The sequence below is a fragment of the Nylanderia fulva genome, unplaced genomic scaffold (genome assembly GCF_048542155.1).
Source record: "Nylanderia fulva isolate GAGA-0341 unplaced genomic scaffold, ASM4854215v1 Scaffold5, whole genome shotgun sequence".
Taxonomy (NCBI): domain Eukaryota; kingdom Metazoa; phylum Arthropoda; class Insecta; order Hymenoptera; family Formicidae; genus Nylanderia; species Nylanderia fulva.
The window spans coordinates 2,437,318-2,463,664 of NW_028190587.1; the positions used below are offsets into that span (position 1 = coordinate 2,437,318).

Below are 26,347 nucleotides of genomic sequence, written 5' to 3' on the forward strand. Positions count from 1 at the left end.
GATAATAATCTCGTCGCGAAGGAAATAATTCAAAATACCTGGCAAGCACTTATATCGGAGAGATGGCAGCAGCACACTCATTGTTAGTCATTCTAATAGACACAGATGTACGAGGCAAGGCGCAGGTCGACTACCAATTGCCACCTCTATTTCTGTAGACGTCAAGCGCGTGTGCCGGGGAGACAGTTCAGTTCAGTGTGGCTTAGACTTCAGTCGGACGGAGTCTGGCCAACCTCGTTCCTGGTGTGTGATTACAGTAAGTACACGAAATCTGACTGAAGTCGACAGGTTTGTCCGCATCGATCACCTTGACCGGTATGTCATTGATATTTGGATATCTCACTAATGTGCGTGTTCATCAAAATTGGAGTATAATTTCTCTTAGAAATCTGATGAGTGTACATAAGTAGTGAACGATGTGTGACACTGTAATTGTGCGGACCAGTGTGACACTCATAGTTTCACAACGAGGAAAATTCGTTTTCCGACCAATTACGTGATGAATTTTTCTTTGTGAGCACTTGACTAACGCTGCGCCAATAAATGAAGCATGATCAAAACGATGTATTCTTATCGTTTTGGACATGCTTACATAATCGCCATTATAGAATGTTTAATTAATATAACTGCGTTCTTACTTAATAACTAATTGCTTAATACACATTTTAAGAAAGAATTATATAAATAAGATAATAATAAAATAAATTTTAGATACTTATTGGATTAATAATTTAACTATTGAGAAAAATTTAAGGATAGAGAAAAATATGTTTAATGTATAATTTCATTTATAAAAATTTCAACTTTGAATTGTTCAAATTGTAAGATAATTATTATGTGTATATTGTATACATATATTTGTACCTATCTATTCTTATGCATCTTATGCTCACTAATAACATTCCTTTTTTCGAGCCTGCTTTCTAATTTTGAAGGCTATTATATTTGAATTTAATTAAAGAATAAATTAAGAAAATATACTTATTACATGCAAAAATAATAATATACGATATTAAACGATGATTTTGACATAAATCAATTTAAGAATATAAAAATTTAACTCCCTTAAAAGTTTAAAAAACTATTATTATATATAATAGCAAGTATATAATAGCATATATTTTCTCGCGCACACAGATGTAAATATTTTGAGTTTACACTATTGGCAGTTATACTATTTACATATTTGCACAAATGTGTTAACAATTTAAATAAGGTCTTAGAAATTTTCTCACATAATAAGTAATGGTTAATCTTTACGTTCACAGTAACTGATATTAACTGCAGAGGATCAAAGGTTAAATTCTTCGATATGTCAAAAAAATAATCAGTGTTACATTCTTATCGCTTAAGGGCAAAGAACTGTCCGAACTGAAGAAAAAACAGAAAAACTAAAACTTAAATGTTTTCCTTAATGATTAAAACGTATTAGCTTCAAAGGAATCAAACATAGAAAAGAAACACACGTTATTGCGTGATAGTCAGAAGACAATTTACATAACCAGTTCCATTAATATACATGAAACATTTGTCTTACATTTGTACTATAAAAAGTGAAAAAGTCATTCAGAAACTGAAATAGTAATAAAGAAGTAGGATAAAGATAAATAAAGTAATAGTAGTGACAATATTAGTGTATTAGAAAAATATATATATTTACGTAGGTAAAATTTTTTTTTAATTTATATAAGACAAATAGATTTTTAAAAATTTATAATTTTATATAAAAAATAGCAAAAATCTATTTTTTATTAAAATTAATAAAATTAATTAATTTTTTCAAGATTTGTAGTGAGCGTACATACATATATGTTAATAGCTCTGTCTCTCTTTCCCTCTTTCTCTTTCTAGTGCTAAATATACTTGTCTAACTATTTCATGACAACACTGTAAGTGATTCATAAGTAAAATCGAGATTCTCAAATTACGGCATTTAATATTAAATGTACAGTAGAAATACGCGTAGCATCAGAAAAAATTGGAGACAAACATTTTGAACATTGAAATTTTCCATGTCACATTAACTTTACGTTAAACAATTTTTTAATTTTTCCTTTCAATAATATATTAAACATTTTTTAATTTCCTTTAAATAACTCAATATATTAAATATTTTTAAATTTCCTTTAAATAACTCAATTATGGACTGTAGATAAAGTTCTTTGCCCCTGAATCACATGCTAGATGCAACGCTGATATATATGGCCATCATAATATTTTCTATATTTTTTAATGATTGCAATGAGTGCATCAGGTGATCAAGGCAGACTAGTAGGCGCTACTTTGACCGAGTAACCTTCATCGTGGGGCATTTCGAGATTCATTCGCGTGCGCACAACGACGCAACGTGCTGCTGCAGATAGCACGTGCGCGACGCATCGCATGCGTGAGCGCGAGACTACTTCATATTTTTCTGTCTCGTTCTCCCTTGCAATACTTCACAGTCATAACATTTCTCTCGCGCAACCGTATCTTTCATGAACTTTGCCCTCGCGGAATTTCAACATTTCGTATTTTGCATTCAGAGAACAATAAATTGAACAAACAAAAGCTAATTATTTTTCGTCTGTCTTAATTCTTTTTCTATACTTTATATTTTTTGTTCAACAAGTTTATATTATATCTTTTTATTTCATTTTAAGAATGGAAGCAAAAGCAGATCTCTGTAATCATTTTCATTTTTATATATGTAAAAATATACATATTAAGATAATCAATAAGTTTCTTTCAGTTTTACGCAGTTTTATCACGAAGAATCAATACAGTTCTAGCGCATCCACATTGACATACTCTTATTATAATGTTATTCTTCTTAGAATTGCCAAGAAATGATGCCATGAACTCTAATGATTTTGCTGCGTGTTCTATTTTTATTTATTCTCGTTTTCTGCAATTATACTGTGTGTATCAATATTTCTCTATATACTTCGCAGTTCCAACTTTACGGATAAAAACCATTTTCTTTCGTAAATAAAGTTACATCGTTCAATATTGATTATTAATGTGGAAATTTCCTTTATATCTAATATTATTTTACTGTATATATAATTAATCATTATTTCATTTTTAACATCTTTACAATCAAAAATCAATATAGTTTCAATTTATTTTTAATTTTATTAAATTACACGTTGATTGAGTAAAATAGACAGATATCATGACACACATTTACTATATTATTAATTATATTTTAATTATATATGAAATGTTCTTGTATTTTGCAAACAATTATATGAAAATGTTAGAACTATATATACATTGTATAGATAGCGGATCAGCTGTCTGAGAGTAAGATGCCACGACTGCGAATCAATACCCGATATTTCCACAGTGTTTATATACATTTAGATATCCGTGACAATAAAAAATAAATATTTTTTAATAATTAATGTATAATGCATTTATATAGGTGTGTTTATCGATTTTGATCAAACAAATTAATTATATTAAGTTATTGTTTCATCATGGTAATTATCTATTATTATGTGATTTTTGTATGATCCATAATGATGAAGTTTTAATGGAGAAATAATAGTTAAAAAAAATAAACAAGTATAAAATCTGTGTTCTGTATGTATATAAAAATAATACGTGGAATAGATGATACATATAGAAACTTTACTCAATTATCAACTCAATCTTGCATCTAAACCTTAAAAGATTGATTAAAGTTGAAAAAGAAGCCAACCATGAGTCACTATCGTTTGATTGAATCGCAATCATACAATTATATTACACATATACATAGAAAAATAAATATCAAGCAATTTAATTTTGAGTCTCCAGGTTTTCATGATCTATAGTTATTTATATAATCATTAATTTCATTTTAATTTATTTATATAAATTATAAATTTGATAAGTAAATAACAATATAAGAGACCTGAAAAGTATATTAAGAAAAAGTTAAAATATACGGAAGATAATTAGAAAGAAAATTTCTTTAAAATATTAACTTTTAAATTTAATATATAATAAATATAAATACACATGTATTTGTTTCTTGAAATTTTTAAAACACTTAATATTTATATGGTCAACACAAAAAATATAATATAATAATAAATATTATTTTATTATATATTAATTTGTTATATGCTGCTAATATATGTAAATCTTAAAATTGTTTCTCATAATGGAACATTTATTCTTTTATTTTATATATTTATTATATATACTTTGAATATTCTCTTTTTCACTAATAATGCTATAATGTGTAAAATATACTTTTGTATGATATATCTTAACTTTGTCACTCTCTTATCACTCGTGTACATATGTATATCATATTATGTATGTTTTATTTTATTTTATCGTCATTAACTTTAATTTTAATGTCTTATCAATGCAATGTAATATATACGAATTGCAAATGCACGAAGTGTGCACGCGTGAGTATCAGTTGCATTCTCGAAAAATATTGCATCAAATTCTATTTTGCGCATATTTAAAAAAATTAAAGAAATCGAGGACACGTGATTTGTAAACGAGAGGTGAATAGTTCACGCGATTAACGTTATAAATGTCTTGATTTTGTAATCAATAATTCATTATCAAAAGTTTTGAAGATGTTATTTATAAAAAAGAAATAGTATAAAATTCATAAACGAGATTCCTCGATCAAAAGTGCAAAGAAATTTCAAAAAGTTGATCACATGATTACTTTTACCAATGACTGTTGTAAAAGAATGTCGTATGACTCAAATACGAGATCAGATAAAAATTCAAATAGAAATATCTTTCGTTCTACATATTTTATGATTAAATTATATCACATAATTTTTACGACATTGTCTGTGAATAATTTATAACGTTTCATTTTATAAATCGAGATTTTATACATATATATATTTATAATATATCGTATCAATTTAAATTTATTATTGTCATTAAATATTTACTACTGGATTAAAATTCTTCGAAGATACATCAGTTGTCTCAATGATAAACTTATTTCATTATATCCGTAATTATTTCAAAAGCTTTTTCCGTTTGCAATAGCAAATAATAGCAAAGTAATTTCCATTACACAAAGATTTGTCCGAAATGTATTTTTACGATATATGTCTTATAATTACAAATGACAATCGTAAATGAAATGTATTAGTTCTATTAGTTATTATTAGTAGATATATAGATGTGTGAAAGTACGTCTTATCGATATAACACGTGACTTTCCCGGTATTAATTCCGGTATTTCAAAAGGCGCCATTTATTCTCGTTATCGTTCGTTATCGCCGCGTCAGGCAATAGATTTAACTGATATGAATCACTGTTGTCTGGAGACAGAAAAATACATCTTGAATTTTTTGTGATTATCGCAACATTGATAAAGATAATATTGATTATCTATATATAACAAATATTTCATAATATAATACTACCCTAAGATAAATCTAAATGCACTTAGTATTCACACACACAGATATATTTAATAAATATTAACTTCAATTAATATTAACTTCATATTTTTCAATGTTTTTAAATCCATAATACTAAAATACTAAAACATTACTATATAAAAATAGAAAAAGATAATTGAAATATAATTAAATTATTTTATCGATCATTAAAATATAAACTATTTCAAAATTTCAATCTTCTAGATTTCACTATCATTATAGCGTTTAGTAAACAACAGAATTTATTCATGAAACGGTTGCACCTCACCAACTCCTATTTACGTCGCAGTTTATATTACGACACATGTGAACAACCTCTTAATACATTGTATTCACCTGACATCATCTTTTTGTATAAAATATATTTATATCTTTTTGCGTAAACGGGATAACATAAATAAAAATTAACTTAAACGCGAACGTAAGCGAAAAATTAATAAAATGCAAATTGTCATACTTTCTCTGTAAAATTTTTTTTTATCAATTTACAATCTTTGATTATCATTAATGTATATATTTTAACATGCTATGTCATTTTTTTATGTCGTTAGTAAATTTTGTTAATAAAATATTGTTAATAAGATATATTTAAGAATTAATTTAAGAATTAATTTATAAAAATGTTTTTAATCATTAAAAGAGTTTCAAACAAATATATTTTCTATATCAAAATTATAAAGCGATATTGCATCAGTGAAATGATTTAGTGGTATTAAATTGGTAATTTATGAGTGGTCATTGACCATTGATCGTAACGCTTTGAGAAGGCATATGATCGTAGTCACATAAAACACTAATATACAGTATTTCACTAAACTTTATTCTGCATACTCATAAAAAATTTTACGTTTAACTTTACTATACTTATATAAAATTTTGTCTAAAAATTTCTTTTATGATTTCTTCCTATATGAAATGTATTTTATTATTATTTAATATTTTTAGAGCCTATATAATAAATATATCTTTAACAGTCAATAATATCAAATATATTTTTTACAAATAATGAACTATAAAGATCGCCAGTAATAACTAATGTAATAACTAATCGTAAAATAAATTTTTAGACAAAATTGTATATAAGTATAGTAAAGTTAAACGTAAAATTTTTTATGAGTATGCAGAATAAGTTTAGTGAAATACTGTATATTAGTGTTTTATGTGACGATTATATGCCTTCTCAAAACGTTACGAATAATTACCACTTTGTGGTCGACTTTTCTCATTAAATTTTAAATATATTTTTTATTATTCTTTGTTAAGCATACAACTTAACCATTCATTTTATCTATTTTATTTTCGATGTATTCAATGTAATTGTTGTTTTTATTGCAAAGTACACAATTTTCGCGAGAATGTGTTTACGCTGCACATTTCCTTCACAAAGTAACACATCAATTACACGTGACTACATCATGCAGTTGGTGCGTCAAAAATAGATGTCAATAAATGTCACATCGTACGATATCGTGCGTGATAAGTTAAACTACACTAATATGCTAATTCAACGTTGCGCTTGCAATTCATTCGGTGCAATATTACACTCAATGTCAGTTACAGTGCATCAATGACCTAATTTGGACATAATCTTCAGCATATTACGATATAGTTCGATGTTTCTTATGCTTGATTCGTTAATACTGCTTTATATTGTTTCTTTTTGTGTTATGTGAATTTTTTAAATATTTTAATTTATAAAAATATATAAAAAATAGATTTCAAATAATTATCTAATAAAAAATAAAAATAGATTGATCTCTTCAAAAAAATATATAAAAAATAAAATATTGCCTTTTCTATCAAAATATAATATTGTAATTTCTTTGAAACAAAACAATTCTTCCTTGAATAGTGTATTTTAGTCTAAAATATTTAGAAAAAAAATTATAATATAATTAAGTAATAACAGATAAATTAATAGATTCTACTCAATTACAAAATAAAGTTAATTTTACACGAAAATCACAATCTGCTATTATTGTAATGCAAGGAGAGAGAATTCTTGTTTTAAATATAATCTATAAAAAATAATAGTTATACATATAATAGTTATAGAAGAATGTGATTAATATACAAATTAAAAATAAGATAGAAGTTATAAATTATATTTTAATTATATCTTTGTAATAATTATAACTATGTATATTTAAAGAGAGTCATTTGTCTGTTTCAGAAATACCAGAAATTTGGCAGAATATCAACAGATACTTTGTTTTAAGGAACGTAAAGTGACGTTTTAGTGCATAATGAGAACTGTCGCATTGTTGAATGACTGTTAAGTGTTTTTTAATAAATTGAAAATTGCTCTTAGCAATACTAGAAACATAATTATCGCGACAAAACAAAGATCATTTGTAGAGTTTGACCTTTAAGATACAGATGCGCGTAGAAAGAAGTAGCTTTAAAACGCAAACACTAGTCACAAATTGTAAAACGGCCTAAATATCAACAAGAAAATCTATTTTACGAGGACACAGCATATATGCTAAGTAGATAATTAATTTTATCTTCTAGTTTTATACAATATTCAGATTAAAGTACTAAAGTAGTAAAGTGAAAAGTGATATAATATTGTGAATTTAACGAGAACATAGCGACTGGCAAAATGCATTCCATACGTGCTCATCAATCATTAAGTAAACACAGAAGTGCTTTACAAATACTGAAGATCGCTAAGAGATACTTCGCCGCAGATGTGGAATATAAACCAATCAGGAGTGTCCTCGTCGCTAATCGAGGTAAATAAATTAATCATTAATTTTTAGTTAAAAAAAATTAAGTATTCTTTAATAGAAATTGTAAAAAAATCTCTTCATTTTAGAGAATTTGTTAACTAATAGTATAAGCTTGATAATTTTTTTTAATAAGTAAAATATAAGTATTTATCGCTATCTCCATTTTTAGCACAAATACAAATAATTGTATGCAAAATTTAAATATTTTTTATTCTGCTCTATTTGCACACTATATATTGTTATATCCTGCTACTTATATAAGTGTTCTATTTATATAATAATCATTATAAATTTATTAGTATTTAATACTGTAAATAATAGAAAAATTTTATCGTGCTTCCTAAATAATGATAAATAATACCTATATAGACATTACTCGAGTATAATTAATTGAACGTTAGGAACTTGTTGATTTTTGTAGGACAAGGTTACGTGATTATTCAAGATGTGCAACAGTTATGCTTGATTTAGAACTAGCATGCAATAATTAGAACGAGAATCTAAAGAGCACATTACTAGGCACTTCGTTTAATTAGTCCGTATCTTATAACACGTGAATCCCACGTGTTGTATTTAAGTGACTTTGATACAAGAGTACATTGTACTATTTCAAAAAATTATAAAATTTGATTTAATTATTATTTATTTATTTTTATTCATTATTGTATGTACAAATGACTAGAAGACAAAAAAAAATAATGCGTGTTAAATTCCTCCTTTACTCGACTTCTTGCAATTATGTTTAAATTTTTAATGCGTGATTTTAACAATGTTATAGGAGAAATCGCCATTCGCGTGTTTCGTGCCTGCTCGGAGCTCGGTATTCGATCCGTGGCGATTTATTCAGAACAAGATAAGATGCAAATGCACCGACAGAAAGCGGATGAAGGTTACTTAGTAGGAAAAGGATTACCTCCTGTTCAAGCTTACCTGAACATCCCCGAGATCATTCAAGTTGCTAAGGAGAACAACGTCGACGCTATACACCCTGGTTATGGATTCCTTTCAGAGAGATCGGATTTTGCTCAAGCGGTGACTGATGCTGGTATCAGATTCATCGGACCTAGACCTAAAGTCGTTCAGCAAATGGGAGATAAGGTATTTTAACCCTTAACCTGCCTCCACAACACATTCCACATCATTGATTCTCCAAATACTCGTAGTTCTCCAAAAATTCTTGAGCCAGATGTCAAAAGTATGGTATGTACATCCAATCGATAGGTGGCTGCTAGACAAGCCGCGATTGAAGCTGGGGTGCCCATCGTTCCGGGAACAGATGGGCCGGTAACGACTTCCGACGAGGCAATAGAGTTCTGCATGAAACATGGGCTTCCAGTTATCTTTAAGGCAGCGTACGGAGGTGGAGGACGAGGTAGGTTTAGAATATCAAGTACTAAGAGTCATTCCGCGCCTTTGTTTATCTAAAAATAAAAAAAAAATACTTATAGTTTTATAAAGTGATTCGCGTAAAATCCTTTTTTAAAACTTCATAAAAATCTTGAGTATATTTCAGATTTTAGGCTGGAAGTGTTATATATAATATATTTAAGTCTTAATTAATTAATTAGTCTTAAAATAACTCGGGTCTTTGCTTCATACTTTATTAAAATTAATAGCACTTATGTAAGTTAACTATTGTCAGTCTTATTTTATAAAAACGAGGTCAAGTTGTTCGAGCACTAAAAACATTTAAAAAAATACATTTTAAAGAATACAAGAAACACGTGGAACGTTTTGAAATTATTATTAGTCAAGCTGTCATAATATATTGTTTTGAGTTAGCAATAAAGTTTTTTTCTGATAAAGAGTGTTCACTATCCATTTTTTTTGTTTAAAGTTATTATTTTATAAAAATAATTCGATGTTTTGACATTATTTGACTTAATAAATTTATTTGAAAAAAGTATTATTTGATAATCTTTCATTGAATTTATTAATGTATAAATCTCTGTAAAAAATAAAAAACAAATTAACCATAAAATAACGTGATAGATTATTAGAGACATAAGTGACATATAACGACGTACATAAATCACATAAACAAGAAATGTATATTATGTTATATAATATATAAGTGTGTAAAAAACGCATTCGTTCCATATTGAATGGAAAAACTATATTTGCATACAAAATACGATTACAACAGATTATTTTAACAATAATGGCACAATACATTAGATTTGCATATTTCATAATCCAAGAAAAACAAGTAGGAAATATCTAAAAAAAGAAACATTTTAAAAATCAAAATATTATAAATGCTTTAAAAGATTCTCTTTTTTTCTAATTAAAGATAATCATTGATGAAAAATTTTTCTTACAATGTTTACACATAAATAAAATAAAATATTAAAAATAACAAGATAACATTTTGATTTTATATATATTTTAATATAAAACTTCCCTTTTTTAGTGTATGTTGCACAAAATGTAATATTTTAAAAATTGTATTATTACATGTAGGTATGAGAGTTGTGAAACAAATGGAGGAAGTTCGTGAAATGTTTGATCGTGCGTCTTCCGAAGCCGCAGCTGCTTTTGGAAATGGTGCTATGTTCATCGAGAAATTCATCGAGAGACCACGTCATATTGAAGTTCAATTACTTGGGGACCACGCTGGCAATGTCGTGCATTTATATGAACGTGATTGCTCTGTACAGCGTCGTCATCAAAAGGTCAGTAAGCCGGTTAATTTTCATTTAACTCACGTAATAAGTGATTTAAACATTATTGTTCAAGAATTGACTACTGATGTCGCAATATTCTCGGTAATGTTTACTATTTTTGTACATGTCGAAATAGTTTACTCTTCTTATTTTAAAGACATATTTATTTGTCTTTGTAAATTCACAATTAATTTGCATAAAAAAGAAAATCAATTTGTGGAAAAAATTTAATAATCCAAGTAGTAGCTTTAAAAAAATATTATTCCAGTCACTCATTATTTTAACAGTGCAATCTTTAAATAAATTAACTAATTTTAACTGTTAACTGTTATTTTGAAAACGGAACAAGATTATTCGACTACTAGAGGCATTTTAAAAAGATACAGGAAATATATAAAATATCAATATGCAAAATATGTTTTAAAATTATTATCGCTCAAGCTGTCGTAATATATTGCCTCGAGTTAGCAATCTTCTTCTGCGAAAAAATTAGAATTTTGTACAAGGCTTCTCTTCAAGGATGCTTGAATATGAAAGGCAAGTACATACATTCCCCTGTAACTATTTTGTTTGAAACAAGGACAATGAGGCAATTACACTGTATGAATTACAGAATTCGCGATTTTAATCTGTCCGCAAGTATCATATAAGTAGATCACATAATTTTCAAATTAATAATTTAATTTTATAAACTGTGACGCCCAATTTCATTTTTAATTTCTGAAACAACTTTCTCGTAAAATTTGCAGGTTGTCGAGATCGCGCCAGCTCCGTCATTATCAATCAAGATTCGTGATAAAATGACTGAATATGCAGTTAAATTGGCAAAACATGTCGGTTATTCGAATGCTGGTACTGTGGAATTCTTGGTCGATGAATCTGGAAATTTTTATTTCATTGAAGTCAACGCCAGATTACAAGTTGAACATACAGTAACTGAAGAAATAACAGGGTAATAAAATAGATGTAAAAAATGACAAATATTTCTTTTTACACATTTTTTACATACAATCGTCACATTTCGATTCCTGTCTTCTACTCTTTTTTAATAACTGAAATATATAATTGTGATATTAGTGCATAATTATGTGCATAATATAATTGTAATATATAATTATAATATTAGATATATATTCATTGCTTCTCTTACGCATGTGTATAGACATATCATTTATATTATTTATTCTTTCAGAATTGATCTTGTGCAATCTCAAATTCGAATAGCCGAAGGCATGACATTGCGAGAGCTCGGTATGACGCAAGAAAAAATTAATCCTCAAGGATTCGCGATCCAATGCCGAGTGACTACGGAAGATCCAGCTAAGAACTTCCAACCGGACACCGGAAGAATAGAAGTCTTCCGTTCTGGCGAAGGCATGGGTATCCGATTAGACGGAGCTTCTGCATTTGCTGGAGCTATAATCTCACCATATTATGATTCACTTCTTGTTAAGGTATATAATTGACATAAAATGATTCTCATTAAACATAAAATAATTATCATTATAATACGTTATATCTTAGCTATATCTTATTTTTAATATAAATAACAAATCGCACATAAATGTTTATGAATACATATATAAAGAAACTTTTTTCATAAAATATAAATAAAAATTTTCTGTTTTCCCATAGGTAATCGCCCATTCTGGTGATCTTCAGTCATCGTGCGCCAAGATGAATCGAGCTCTCCGCGAATTTCGTGTACGCGGAGTAAAAACAAATATCCCTTTTCTATTAAATGTTTTGGAAAATCAAAAGTTCCTTAACGGCATCGTCGATACATACTTTATCGACGAGCATCCTCAGCTCTTTCAGTTGCAGCCAAGTCAGAATCGAGCGCAGAAGTTGCTAAATTATCTCGGTACAGTTCTTGTGAACGGTCCGAGTACACCATTAGCTACTCAGCTAAAGCCGGCGGACATCAAACCGCATATTCCACAGATTGCTATAGGTATATAATCGATTATTAAGGATTATAATAATTATTAATAACAATAATTTGGGGTAATGCCGACTAAAAGATCCCTGAAACGTCTTTTGAATTTTTATATCCAAATGATATATTGCAATAATGCAAATTTTATTTAAAATATAATTTTTTTTTAAGTTATAATCAGAACATTCGATAGCCGAATCCGAATCTTATTATAAATTTCGTTATATAAACATTTGATCCTTATTATGTTACAAAATTACTGGCCATAATTAGCACAGAGGCGTACAGAGGATGTGCCTTCATGCGTGGGTCAGCAAATCAGGGGTTGTATTTTTTTATTCTTTTTTTATTTTTTTTATGTGAATGGGATGTTTATTAATTCTTTCATCCAACTGATTTACATTAATATGATTGCTACAGATTAATATATAAATATTAAAAAATAACTGAAGATATAATATTTTTCAAGGTATTATGATCCTAATAATTCTCAATTTGTTAACAAATAAATGAGAAAAATTAATATAGAAAATAATTTTACATTTTTATTATGTATTATGTTTCTAATACATAATAAAATTTTACTCTTATTTAATATTCTTACAGATTTATAAATATCAAATTTAATATAATGTTATATACATATAAACAGTTTTACAATTAATTTTTTATTAATATATTTTTTTTTTTTTTTTAATAAAAGTAAACAGTAACGTAAACTTATAATATTTACAAAAGAAACAATAAACATCCTTTTTGCTTATTAATAACAATCCGTTTCTGCTTTCTTTGCTGGGTTTACAGAAACACTCGTTATACCAAAGATCTTTATGTTATATCTTCATTTCTGGTGTGTTTTTGTCTCTAAATTCAAGAGTGATTACTGCACCGCGTCGCATTGCACACTGCACACTGTGCGAATCAGTAAATTGGGTCACGGAACATCTTCATATTCTCTACTTATCGTCATTACATTAGTAACACAATAATAATAATAACAATATAATAATAATAATAACAATATAATAATAATGATAATAATAAGAAAGCATGCTGTTTTTTCTCTCCTTAACGATTAATGTTATTCGTCAATAATTTTCAATATATATCATTATAGACACAATTAAAAAAAATATGCATTGATAATTAAAATTTCATTGATATACAGTATGCGTTCACGAGTGGGATCCAATAATCAAAATCTAAATAAATTCTGAAAATCTTCGATTATTTAAAGGTTTACCATCATATTTTTACATAGAGATTTACATTTTTAGATATATTAATTTCCTCCTCATACACAACACACACTTCATTGTTTATAGCATGCTTTTATTTTTTTGTTTGGCAATTTTTTTAGACTTTGCTAAGCTTGCAGCTGCAGAAGAAACCAATGATCCCGATGCACCAGGTATGGTTATAGTATTATATCATGCTTTTTCCTTAACTTGTACTATAATACATTAAAATTCAGTTTTGAGCAGATTGAGAAGATAAACTAAAGATGGGTATAGTATAACAAAGCAAAATTTTGTATATTTTTTTATTTTATTCTTTTTTCAAATTAGCAAAGCTATTCATCGAAATTTAATTGATTGATTATTTTTGATTACAGAATTAAATATATAAATATGATAAAAGAGTAAGAAATAAATGATCGCTAATAAATGCTATAATAATAATATAAACATATTGCTATAGCATATTAAAACATATAAATTCATTATTTAGTCTATAACAATATTAATTTATAAATGTGCTGCAAATGTTGCGCTTTTAAATAAAATTTCTTCTTATTTTAAGTCTTGAAACACTTTTTAAATAAAAAAAAATATGCTTAATAATGCAATATAAAATAATATTTAATGACCATAAGCATTTTCAAATATTCACTGTCTTTGTGCATATAATTGCAAAAAAGAGTCAGTAGAAAATAGAGATAATACAGATAATTAATATTCATAAAGATAAGAAGGGAAAATATGTTTAAAATATATTTATAAATATTCAGAGCATACTTTAAAAGATATATTTTTAAAAGCACACTTTATTAATAAATATAAAAATAAATATATAAATAATTTATTTTTTATTGACTCTTCTTTTATTTATTTTTGACCAGTGATAAATATCAATAACTTATCACTTCTTATAAATTTTCATATACATACATTAACAATAGCACGTATCAAATAACGATCTGTTATTATCAGAAAAGCATCAAATTGATCTTCTTCTGTGCTTCTTTCCAGATATTTTGGATCCTCCACAAGGATTCCGTCACATTTATAAGGAGCAAGGTCCGGAAGCCTTCGCCAAAGCTATTAGACAACACAAAGGTCTTCTTTTAATGGACACTACATTCCGCGATGCTCATCAGTCTCTTCTGGCAACTCGTGTGCGATCGCACGACCTGCTGACAATCTCTCCATTCGTCGCGCACAAATTTAATAATCTTTATTCATTGGAGAACTGGGGCGGTGCGACTTTTGACGTAGCCCTGAGGTTCCTCCACGAGTGTCCTTGGGAACGGTTGGAGGATATGCGCAAGGCCATCCCCAATATCCCGTTCCAAATGTTGTTAAGAGGCGCTAATGCTGTTGGTTACACAAATTATCCTGATAACGTGGTTTTTAAATTCTGTGAATTGGCTGTGAAGACCGGCATGGATGTTTTCAGGGTATTCGACTCACTCAATTATTTGCCAAATCTGATTGTTGGTGAGTTTGGCAAAACTTTATTACAACTAATTTAATATATATTAAAAGACCGGTCTAAATGTTGAAATCTTTTTTATGAAAATTTTGCTATCTTTTTTTGAATTCTTCTTCAGGTATGGAGGCCGCCGGAAATGCTGGAGGTATCGTTGAAGCGGCAATTTCCTATACGGGCGATGTGAGCGATCCGAATCGTACCAAGTACAACTTGAAGTATTATGTCGATTTGGCGGACGAATTGGTCAAAGCAGGTACTCATGTTCTAGCAATCAAAGATATGGCCGGATTGCTCAAACCAAGAGCAGCCGAGATATTGATTGACGCGATCAGACAGAAGCATCCGGATGTACCTTTGCATATACACACTCATGATACCGCTGGAGCTGGAGTGGCTTCCATGTTGGCTTGTGCAAAGAGCGGCGCCGATGTTGTGGATGTTGCTGTTGATAGCATGTCCGGCATGACTAGTCAACCTTCTATGGGTGCTATTGTTGCTTCTCTTCAAGGTATAGTAAAAAGCTCAGTTTTTATTTTTTATTTTTTAATCAACTTCTAAAATAATGTTTTACTTAATTGTAAACAACAATTTTTATTTAATCTTAATGTAAAAAGATAAAAATCAATAAAATATCATCAATTACACACTCGTTATAAATTTTTGTTATAAAATCAATATCAATTTAAATTTACTGATAATAATAATAATTGCAATGTTATATATTAAAATTAAATTAACATTAAAATTAATTAAATTTTTATTATAATAGGAACGGACATTGATACAAAACTAGAACTTTCTAATGTCTCGGAATATTCTGCATATTGGGAACAAACGAGAACGCTCTATGCACCCTTCGAATGTACAACAACGATGAAGTCTGGAAATGCGGACGTCTATCTTAATGAAATTCCTGGTGGACAATACACAAATTTGCAATTCCAAGCTTACTCGCTCGGTCTAGGTGAATTCTTTGAAGATGTGAAGAAAGCATATAGACAGGCTAATCTCTTGCTCGGTGACATTATTAAAGTCACGCCAAGCTCCAAGGTTGTCGGAGATTTGGCGCAATTTATGGTTCAAAATAAGCTGACGGCTGATGATGTACTAAATAGAGCAGAAGAATTATCGTTTCCTAAATCGGTGGTCGAGTTTCTTCAGGGCGCTATTGGTGAACCTCACGGAGGATTTCCTGAACCATTGAGGTAAGAAGTATTTCGCCCAAAACATATATTGCACGTATAGTATATCAAAAGCAAATATTTTTCAGTGGCCTTTCATTAAATTTAACTTACATTATTCGTAATGTATTCAGATCAAAAGTTCTCAAGGACATGCCACGCGTGCAGGGCAGGCCAGGCGCGAGTTTGTCACCACTCGACTTTACCGTCTTGAAGAAAGAGCTGCAAGAATCTCATCCACACGTCACCGAAAAGGACGTCATGTCGGCCGCGCTTTATCCTAAAGTAACGAAGGATTACCTAAGTTTCAAAGAACAATTTGGTCCAGTAGATAAATTAGACACCAGAGTCTTCCTTACGGGACCTAAAGTGGGCGAGGTATTCGATGTCACAATTGAAAAGGGTAAAACTCTCGGTATCAAAACTCTGGCAGTTGCCGAGGATCTTACGAAGAATGGTGAACGCGAGGTATTCTTTGAAATGAATGGCCAGCTGAGATCTGTGTTCATCAAGGATAAAGAGGCTGTCAAGGTAAACTTTCGATATTATACATCCTCATTCTATGTCAGAATACTGTAATTAAATTATAATTAAGATGAAAGTAAAATATTAAATCATAATTGGAATAAAATTAAAATAGAAATTTTTATTAGAAAATAAGGTTATCATTAAAATTGAAATAAGATGGCAATTAAATTAACATTACATATATATCAATTTCAAACAATGTCAAATTTTATATGATTTTTTTTATTCTCTATGTAGGAACTTCATGTGCATCCGAAAGCTGTAAAAGGTGATAGCAATCAGCTAGGAGCGCCGATGCCCGGTGAAGTGATTGACATCAGGGTAAAAGTGGGTGATACAGTAGAAAAAGGCGCACCATTAGTCGTATTGTCAGCCATGAAGATGGAAATGGTCGTACAGGCGCCAAGAGCAGGAAAAATTAAGAGTCTTGATATTAATTTGGGTATGAGACTTGAAGGAGATGATCTCGTCTTGACATTCGAATAACTCGACTCTCGTATTAATGAAACTGTAAGTCAATTCGCAACTTCTTCGCTTAAAGATGACAATGAATATTTATTGCAAAATCTGTTTGCTTCGATAATCTGTGTGAAAGATATTAAGCTCTTCATCATACGAAATCTTTGCTATACGGAATTTAAATCTTTTTCTATTAATTCTATTTTTATACATTTCTGTGATCAATAATTTTGTTTAGAATCGTCGATCACTATATATCGAAGTAGCCAAGTGGACAAATTCGATTCTTTATTATAAATGAATTTTTGCCATATATTGTAAAACTTTTGTAATAGTTATTATTCTATTTATTAGGTTGTATATATTTAGAAAATCACATCCTATATGATATGCTATATAAAAAACTGTTTTCTTTTTTTAAATGTAGACAATTAACACAGACTGTCACTTAACGAAACATACAGTTTCGTGTAGAACAAATTATTTTGTTAATTTATCTTTATTTTTAAAAACATTACAGTTTTATTTTAAAATAAAATTAAAAAATTCTGTACATATTATTTGTATATAAAGCAAATGGTCAATATAATGTGATAAAGTCGAATGAAGCTGCCTGAAAGATAATATAAAAATATTAATATTATATAAATAATATTAATATAAGAAAATTTATTTTTCTTTAAAATTTAAAGAATTCGATAATATGCTATTGCAATTTTCAATACAATGCGTTTTTCAAGAGTTTTGTATAAAATAAGCAATTGATGAATGCTTGTTGGAAACTTGTGAGAATTTTACATTTAGTTATACAGAAAGACATATATATATTAAATATATTCTTTTTATATATTTTAAAATATAAAATAGATTTCTAAGAAGTGTACAATTGTAGTCAAATTTGAAATAAAATTGATGCATTTAAGAAGAGAAAGAAAACATTAACTGTAACTGTAAAAATTATGAAAATTTCTTGAGCTCAATTATTTTCAGTGTATTAATGACAATATGTTTCATATGTATATCAAATATGTTTGTATAAATCGATTATATCGGCATGATTAATCTTATCTGTGTTTATAATGAACAATGTAGAAAAGAACAAAAAAAAAGATCAAACATTTTTTCTCTTCAGCTGTTCAGATTCTATATTAATTGTAGCATGTATAACATAATCAATCATCCTGATAATTTAATTACGATAATTCAAGCTAAGCCTTCACGAATGATTTAGCATGTACACGGAAAAAACTTATTCAGGGAACAAAGACGAATATTTCTAAAAAACCTTGTCTTTGTCTTAAAGATCAAGATCAAATGTTATGTCTTTTGATAAAAAACGAAATCATTGATTAAAAAATATTTTTAGCAAAAAAAATAATAAGCAAGGCATATATATCTATGTTTTATAATTTTATAATTACCTTAACATATAATTTTATTAAATTATTATCAATACATATATATAATATGTCCTGTTAACAATCGCAAATGTTCAAAATATTTTTGGTTTAATTTTTTTAAATCCAAATGCTATTAAAATTACCTTATTTTTATTATATTCAAATAAAAATTGATATTATTTTGATATGATACATTGCACATATAATGCTCGAGATTTAACACATTATTAATAATATTGATTATTTATTATTAATAATAAATATTTTAAAGATCTGAGAGATAGAAATTCTTCTACCTAAAAAATTTTTAAATGAAAGAATTAATAACTTAATTATTACTAAGAATGTGAGGACAGGATCTTAGGAGATAAAAAAGCTTTAATATTCTGTAAAATTTGAAGCTTAGTGCATCCATTTATTGTAATAATCCATCATATACTCGAAAGAAGAAGAAGTTTTCATGACTCTCTGCAAATATGCGAAAACGTGGCAATAGACTTGTCATCTTTAAATTTGGGCGTATACAGCTCATAAATGACAATGGTAAGAGACTGTCACCGAACGCCGACAAATATATATATATTTATATTATATGTATATATATATATATAATTTGTATATATATAAAACATTGTATAAGTTAACATTTCTGACTAAACTCTTATGTATCGAAATCGATACAATATAATTACAATATATCTGTATAATAAATATGAAATATTGATATATATGTATTATGTTTAATATGTTATATACATATATATTTATATATATATACTTATATATATATAAATATATATATATAATCGTAATATTTCTGCTTCAATATATTTAGCAATATCTTGTCTGAACAATAAAAAGAATTTTTTTTTAATATTTTTATATCTTTTGATAAGTTTCACGAGATTACTTGCTAAGAAGGTCCCGAATTTTTCACGCATTTCGCGTCCATTAAAAGAAACCTGGTTTCCATTATAGACTGCGTTATCGCAATTGCATATAATTTATACTAAAGCGATTTTCGGTGACTAGATATTTTGAAACCGTAGATTTCTCCGTTTACAAATACTTACATTGGTAGTAACATGATACATGCAAACTAGAGGTAAACATGTGTGTCGATGAGAAAGATAGAGTGAACTAGTGAGAAATTTTGGAAGGCAAAAAGTGGGCAAATTCTTAAAACCATCGGCCCGATCGATGAATTATTTCACAAATAATTGGCATATTATTCGTGAAAATTATGGCATCAACTCGATGAGTCGGTAGTTTGATAGTAATTGCTTGTTGATAAATTTCCCCACGTTATGGCACACGTTTGAATAAAGTAGCTAAAACTAATAAGTTGAAATCGAAAGCGATATCGCTTAAAAAACAGATTACCATACCATGCACACATATTGTCATCATTATTAAATAATATAAACGTGAGGGTTGAAATAAGTTTACGACGCATAAAGGTTGAACTTTCAAAGCCGCATCTGATAAAATGTGCATAACACGCGATTTAACCCTTTGCGTCCCAAGGTTACCATCATGCTAACCATAATGTGCACTTATTTTGCACTCGTATCCGTTTGGCTATTCTGGTATATGAAGGCCACTCCATAATTGTGAATATAAATGCGTATTATTTATTTATACTATGCTCAAATTCGTTAGCTGAATTTCGTTCATTATACTCAAATCATAAAGAGTTAATCGCTGATTTGTAAAAATAGACGTTTATAAATATACAATATATAAAAATAATATATCACAAATGGTGCATTTTAACCAAATATTTTGTCTTAATAAAATCAGAAAATAACATATATCTTATAATAGTGATATAGAAATAAATAACATTATATACATTTTAATTAATAAAACACATTTTACTAATTTTACTAAGAATTTAAAATACTTTCGTTGTAAAATTTGTTTCTATCATCACTAAAACAACATATGTTCGTTGAATCAACAGGTTCTTCGATGTTAATAATTGGTCGCGTGACGATATCGCGTATTCATTTAAGTCAATATGCCAAGGTAGGGAAGCTGCTCAACAAGCGAATATGTATCTCTTAAGAATCGGCTTTTAGTACAAACAGTAGATAAGTATAGCGTAGGTATTCAAAGTAGAAAGTGTAAAGTATCACAAGAATTACAATAATCGTAATAATTACATTACGTCGCAAATATTAAGTTTTTGACCTTATTACATCGATCGCACAGTAATTATAAGCGCTTTAATCGCATCCCGCGCTTCGGACACGCGCCGATAGACAAAGGGATCTCTATCAAGTCGGATAATTCTCTGTAAATACATCAGTCTTTGACACAATAATTATAATAACACCATTGACAGAATAAAGCCGCGAGAAAGATTTTATGGCATGAAGACAAAAGTACTTACATAAAACACGACTTGTATTTAGAACATGGTCGAATGTAATGTGCTGCATTGCCAGAGGAAGATATCTCTCCGGATAAATTCTGAGAAGGAGATTTTAATAGAAGAGAGAAAATGGATTTTTTTTAATGAAGTCCATTAATATGGTACATAAGCACTTATCATGTAGCTCAGCAGAATTGCTTTTTATGCGTGATAAGCCAAATTACTCGATTGGAGAATAAGACGTCAATCCTGTTATTGTGTTGCAAAAAGTGTGTGTTTCTGTTATACATAGATTTTGATTATGAGTACAATATGAGATTTTAAATCTATCTATCTGGAACCGGGATTACAATGATAGATAAATAATCGATAGTTGTATGGATATTTTTATGTCTTATACTATACAAAAGTTTATGCATAATGTTTGTGCTGGAATAGCAGAAAGAAAATAATTAGTAAAAAACAATAAATTTATCTAAGTTCTAAAATGTACATAATGTGACAAAACTGTGATAAAAGTATCACAACGCGACAATGAATTTAACTTCGCTAAAGTTCTCTCGGTTCCATCTTTTTGAGCGAATTTCGCTCTAATAAAGATATAATTGTAACGATTTTATACTTGAAATTCTGCCAGAATTAGCAGCAATTAACTAACATTATTATCAAATTTCGATCAAATATTTTAGCCCACAAAGGTGCACGCACCGAAACCAATTCCCTTAGGCCATACAATTTATTTCCAATATCTGTAATCAAAGCGTATGCGAACAACACACTGTAGCTCACAATTTAAGTCGCTGTGGCTTGCGGCTGAGGCGGTGTCGGCGCCTGTGCGTTGACATTTGGCCTATAAAACCGATTGACTAATTGTTTCAAACTCATTACAACGCCTAATCCAGTTCCTGCTTCCATATTGATGAATGAGTCAAGATTATCCTTGCACGCTGGAACGTTTAGAGATGCAACGAATAAATGTCAAATAGACAATCATATACATATATATTTACACACATACATGCTATTTAAGAAATTGTGGCGTAATAAAAATCAGAGTGATTAAACAAATAAATATTTGCAAAAAATTACTATAGAACAGATCATATCAATTTTGATTACGATTATGCAAATGTTTCTAAAAATTTTTAAGAAATTATAATACTTCAAGAGTTATACAGGAAATTTTCAAAAAAATTCAGAACTTTGTTAGATCTCTACATACTTGGTGTCGAAATCGGAGGATAATCTGGCGGTGTTTTGATCCATGTGCCATCCTTGCGTTTCATATGATGCCGACTTGATGCGAACTGTTGCAAATATACGCTGGCAGGTACCAGACGGAATCTTCTGTGATATTCAGGCCGCAATGCTTCATCAGATCTGAAGGTCTCGGTGGCATATTTCCAGAAATGTGTAGGGAACGGCAGGGAGCTCTCTAAATCGTACACCACTGCCCTCTCATCGGGCGCATAGATGAGAATAGCATGATAATCCTATAAAGACAGAACAATTCGTGAAATATTATAAAAAAACGGAGGTGTTTTTTGAATTAATTATCATCCTTTTATTGTAATACTAACCCACACAACTAATTTGTCCTCGTCCTTTCCTGCCCGTTGACGCCAAAGGGGAACGCTTCGTCGCGAATTGCTTACGAAAACAACGTGACAATGTTGTAATTCGGAAGGATGCCTAGTCGCTACATCTTGGCAAAGCTTCCATACATTTTCTTCGCTGAAATTGAGTACATGTTTCCTTTCATCTTTATAATAAAAAACGAAAGGCTAATATTTTGATTTATTTTTTGCGCAAATCGTAATGAAATAATTTAATTATTACATATTACAATTAATAAAATATATACTCAAATTGAAATTGCAAAGTGTATTGTATATAAAAAATAACCATGTATAATAAAATTAAAATGTAAAAATATGTTTAAAAATCTCATATGATATCATATTTCGTGTCATATCAATATCAAGCAAAATATTAAAGATAAAATGCAGAGTAAAAAGGTATAGGTAATGTAACATATTATTAAATAGATTTAAAAAAATACAGTGTAAATATATCAATTAAAAGTGGTCATTGATTACAAAATAACACACAATTCATTATTCATATTATGTATTAATAAATAAGAAAATATATTTAAAAGAAATATAAGCATCTTCTCTCACTCCATCTGCTAGCATTTATTTTTTTAAGAAAAAAAGAAAAAATTTTATCTTGAATTATTTATTCTATATTAATGCCTTAATAAAATATAAAATATCTAAATTTAAAAAATAAAATATATGTAAATTTATATACATGTCTCATAAAAATAAGACAAATTAGAGATTAATAAACAAATATATGTATAAACACCATACAACTCTGAAATATTATATTCAGCAACTATAAAATATTAAATCTAGTACGATAAAAATGATACAATGGAATTTTAATTGTAGCATATAGTAAAATTCAACCTGTTAATTCAAGAGGCAAAAATGGCAAAGAGATTTCCACAAACATTAATAAACATAATACATTGTTATTAATTGGAATAATCATAAATTTAGCACAATAAAAAGATTAGTCTAATTTTCCAACCAGGCTACGTGCCCTTTATAATTATAAGAAAAAGGAAACGAATGTAAACGCGTTCGTGCAAGCGGTTTAACATAACACGACCTCGCGTGTGCATTATCTATCGTATGCATTATTAATTGTAACAAAAGCGGGTTCATATATTCGTACTGCTTAAATGGCACGTAAACGAGCCACGAAACGACCTAATATTGACACATGCCTTAAATCAGTAAGTACTCGTTATTCCAAAACCTATTTCAGAAATAGCTAGAATAATATAAAACATAAATAAGCAATCGCATAAAATTTTTTATTTGTGACTATACACAACTAATTTATTTGCAAAGAAATACGCATTTATTAATAGAGAAAATCCTATAAAAATAATAAAAAATATATTATATTATGCATGTGTAAAATAAATTTTAAAATTATATACGTATATGTCAAATTTAAATTAAATTTTTAATAAATATATCATTTTTATAAAATGCATATAGGAATGTTTATATTATTAACACAATGACATAACATACATAGCTGAAATTGATATATCTCGAAAAAATATAAATTTCCATATATTTATATAAATCAAGACTTGGTCATGAAATACACAAATTGATGAGACAGATAAGTCTGATAAAATTTCTATTAATCTATTCGACGTGAAATTGTTTCTTTGTTTTTAAACAATCAAAATACATATAGCATACGTTGTCAGAACTACTGGTCTATTTTTTATTTTGTTAATTCGCCAACATTTAGTCAAATCGAAATGTAAATTTTTGACGAAGAAGGATATCTAATTCAAATTTATTTATATTGTGTTTCGGCGCGCACATACTGCAAAGATGGCCGCGAACTCGCTCGCGGCTGTCTGCACCATCGCGTCGCAACGTATCGATCGGAGCACGGATGCATGCCGCAATACGACGCGTTTATTTGTCCCGAGGATCGATCGCCGCCCCCTGGGGCACGCCATGTCGACCGCAAACCGCGGCTATGTCGGCCATGAGGAGTACTCACCAGTAGCAGCTCGTGTTCACGCAATCGGACGCCTTCGTGAACAGCGGCACCAGGGGCTTGGCGTTCCCGGTCACGCGAGGTTCCACGGCCATATCCTACGTTCGTTTCTTATCGGACCTGGGGGCACTACGCGACAATACGACGCGAGCCGAGACACTGACACCCGCGCGCGCGTTAATAAGCGCACTTCGCGAGTTTCATAACGAACTGTCAAAAATTACTGCGCGTCTCTCTTTCGTCCTCTCGATAAACACTCAGCCGCGATCCGCGCACTCGACTGACCTGAACATTGTTTGATTACTGCACCTCAGTGCGGCTCGCCAGTGTCCCCAGATCGAGAAAATCCCCCACTCCGCGACACATCTAGAGACCTGCGCAGTAGAATATTGCTTTAGCAGACAATGAGTGTTGACAATGAGACGCGACGTAGAATGTTTCTCTGAGAACTGAGAATAATATTTTTTTTTATTTTCTTCGATTATTTATATGCTATACTGAAGTATATTAAAAGTACTGTATCAATTATTACCTGGCAAATATTAGATATATTTGAATTTTGTGTCAAAAATGTCAATTATTTAAAAAATCCCCCGTTTGTTTATCTTTTAATTACTATATATATTTACATATCGCTATCCTAAAATACATATATAAACATAAAAAATGTGTTTAAAATATAGTAATTATCAAATATGGTGATTGAATATATATAATTGTATTTAAATCTGTTTTTCTTCAATCAAAATATTTTCTTAAGTAAAAAAAGGTTTGCTAATATATATATAATTATATATAAAATAAAAATATATTCAATTTAATTATTCAAAAATCATAAATATATTTACAATCTTAATAAACCGGGAAATAATTGCTATTATCTCTATTTTATTACACAATTCATTAACCGTGTGCATTATATATTTAGCTATTAAAGTGTCGTATCTTTTTTAATTTTTTAAAGTTCTTTTTTTGTAATGGGGTTAGCGATACTATTTTTGTAATAAAATATGTACGTGATTAAAAACTGAGTGACTAATATGTACTTGGCTACATATATACACACCTTCGTAAATTTTTTTTGATTTGATAATATTGCGCAAACATGTCGCATGTATGTGCCTCTATGAATAGTGCGAAAATAAACACGAATAAAATGCAATATATTGCATTGTTCGCAATTGTGTGGCAAACTATTATCATTGAGAAATATTATAATATTAGATTTACTTGACTATAATTTTTTATTAATAGCTTTATGAAATAAAACTTTTATTTTGTACTAACAATAAATCGTGTAAATGACATAAAAATTAATGTTTTTAAATTTAATTTTGAC

General features: G+C 28.8%; 2 protein-coding genes across 6 annotated transcripts; one reads left to right on the plus strand and one right to left on the minus strand.

Moving 5' to 3' along the window:
• Window positions 1–171: 171 nt before the first annotated feature.
• On the plus strand, window positions 172–20,177 carry PCB (Pyruvate carboxylase). Of its 4 annotated transcripts, none has more exons than XM_029315212.2 (14): window positions 172–256; window positions 7,576–8,140; window positions 8,916–9,235; window positions 9,359–9,509; window positions 10,601–10,812; window positions 11,553–11,755; window positions 11,996–12,257; window positions 12,439–12,757; window positions 14,103–14,153; window positions 14,995–15,462; window positions 15,576–15,965; window positions 16,227–16,662; window positions 16,773–17,169; window positions 17,404–20,177. In XM_029315212.2, the coding sequence occupies exons 2-14, from the start codon at window positions 8,008–8,010 to the stop codon at window positions 17,650–17,652; spliced, it is 3,591 nt and encodes a 1,196-aa protein (XP_029171045.1). In that variant the 5' UTR covers window positions 172–256; window positions 7,576–8,007; the 3' UTR covers window positions 17,653–20,177. The 4 variants fall into 4 exon arrangements, with proteins under 4 accessions (XP_029171045.1, XP_029171048.1, XP_029171046.1 ...); XM_029315213.2 differs by having other exon boundaries at window positions 173–315; XM_029315214.2 differs by lacking the exon at window positions 172–256 and adding an exon at window positions 6,948–7,010.
• On the minus strand, window positions 19,410–25,348 carry LOC114940510 (protein N-terminal glutamine amidohydrolase-like). 2 transcript variants are annotated; one of them, XR_014925698.1, is made up of 5 exons: window positions 25,012–25,348; window positions 22,986–23,139; window positions 22,628–22,898; window positions 21,424–22,352; window positions 19,410–21,324 (listed from the first exon to the last, which is right to left on the minus strand). XR_014925698.1 is itself a non-coding variant. In XM_029315219.2 (4 exons), exons 1-4 carry the CDS (start codon window positions 25,101–25,103, stop codon window positions 22,198–22,200), a joined length of 672 nt encoding a protein of 223 aa, XP_029171052.1. In that variant the 5' UTR covers window positions 25,104–25,348; the 3' UTR covers window positions 19,410–22,197. The 2 variants fall into 2 exon arrangements, 1 of the variants encoding a protein (XP_029171052.1); XM_029315219.2 differs by having other exon boundaries at window positions 19,410–22,352.
• Window positions 25,349–26,347: the final 999 nt, after the last annotated feature.

Excerpts from the sequence above, each read along its gene's own strand:
- PCB (XM_029315212.2), top strand. The coding sequence starts at position 8,008 with ATGCATTCCATACGTGCTCATCAATCATTAAGTAAACACAGAAGTGCT. Across the intron at positions 10,813-11,552 it reads TACAGCGTCGTCATCAAAAG|GTTGTCGAGATCGCGCCAGC; the intron begins GTCAGTAAGCCG and ends TAAAATTTGCAG. Across the intron at positions 12,758-14,102 it reads TATTCCACAGATTGCTATAG|ACTTTGCTAAGCTTGCAGCT; the intron begins GTATATAATCGA and ends CAATTTTTTTAG.
- LOC114940510 (XM_029315219.2), bottom strand. The coding sequence starts at position 25,103 with ATGGCCGTGGAACCTCGCGTGACCGGGAACGCCAAGCCCCTGGTGCCG. Across the intron at positions 23,140-25,011 it reads GTGAACACGAGCTGCTACTG|CGAAGAAAATGTATGGAAGC; the intron begins GTGAGTACTCCT and ends ACTCAATTTCAG. Across the intron at positions 22,353-22,627 it reads TCCTCCGATTTCGACACCAA|CGTGCAAGGATAATCTTGAC; the intron begins GTATGTAGAGAT and ends TAAACGTTCCAG.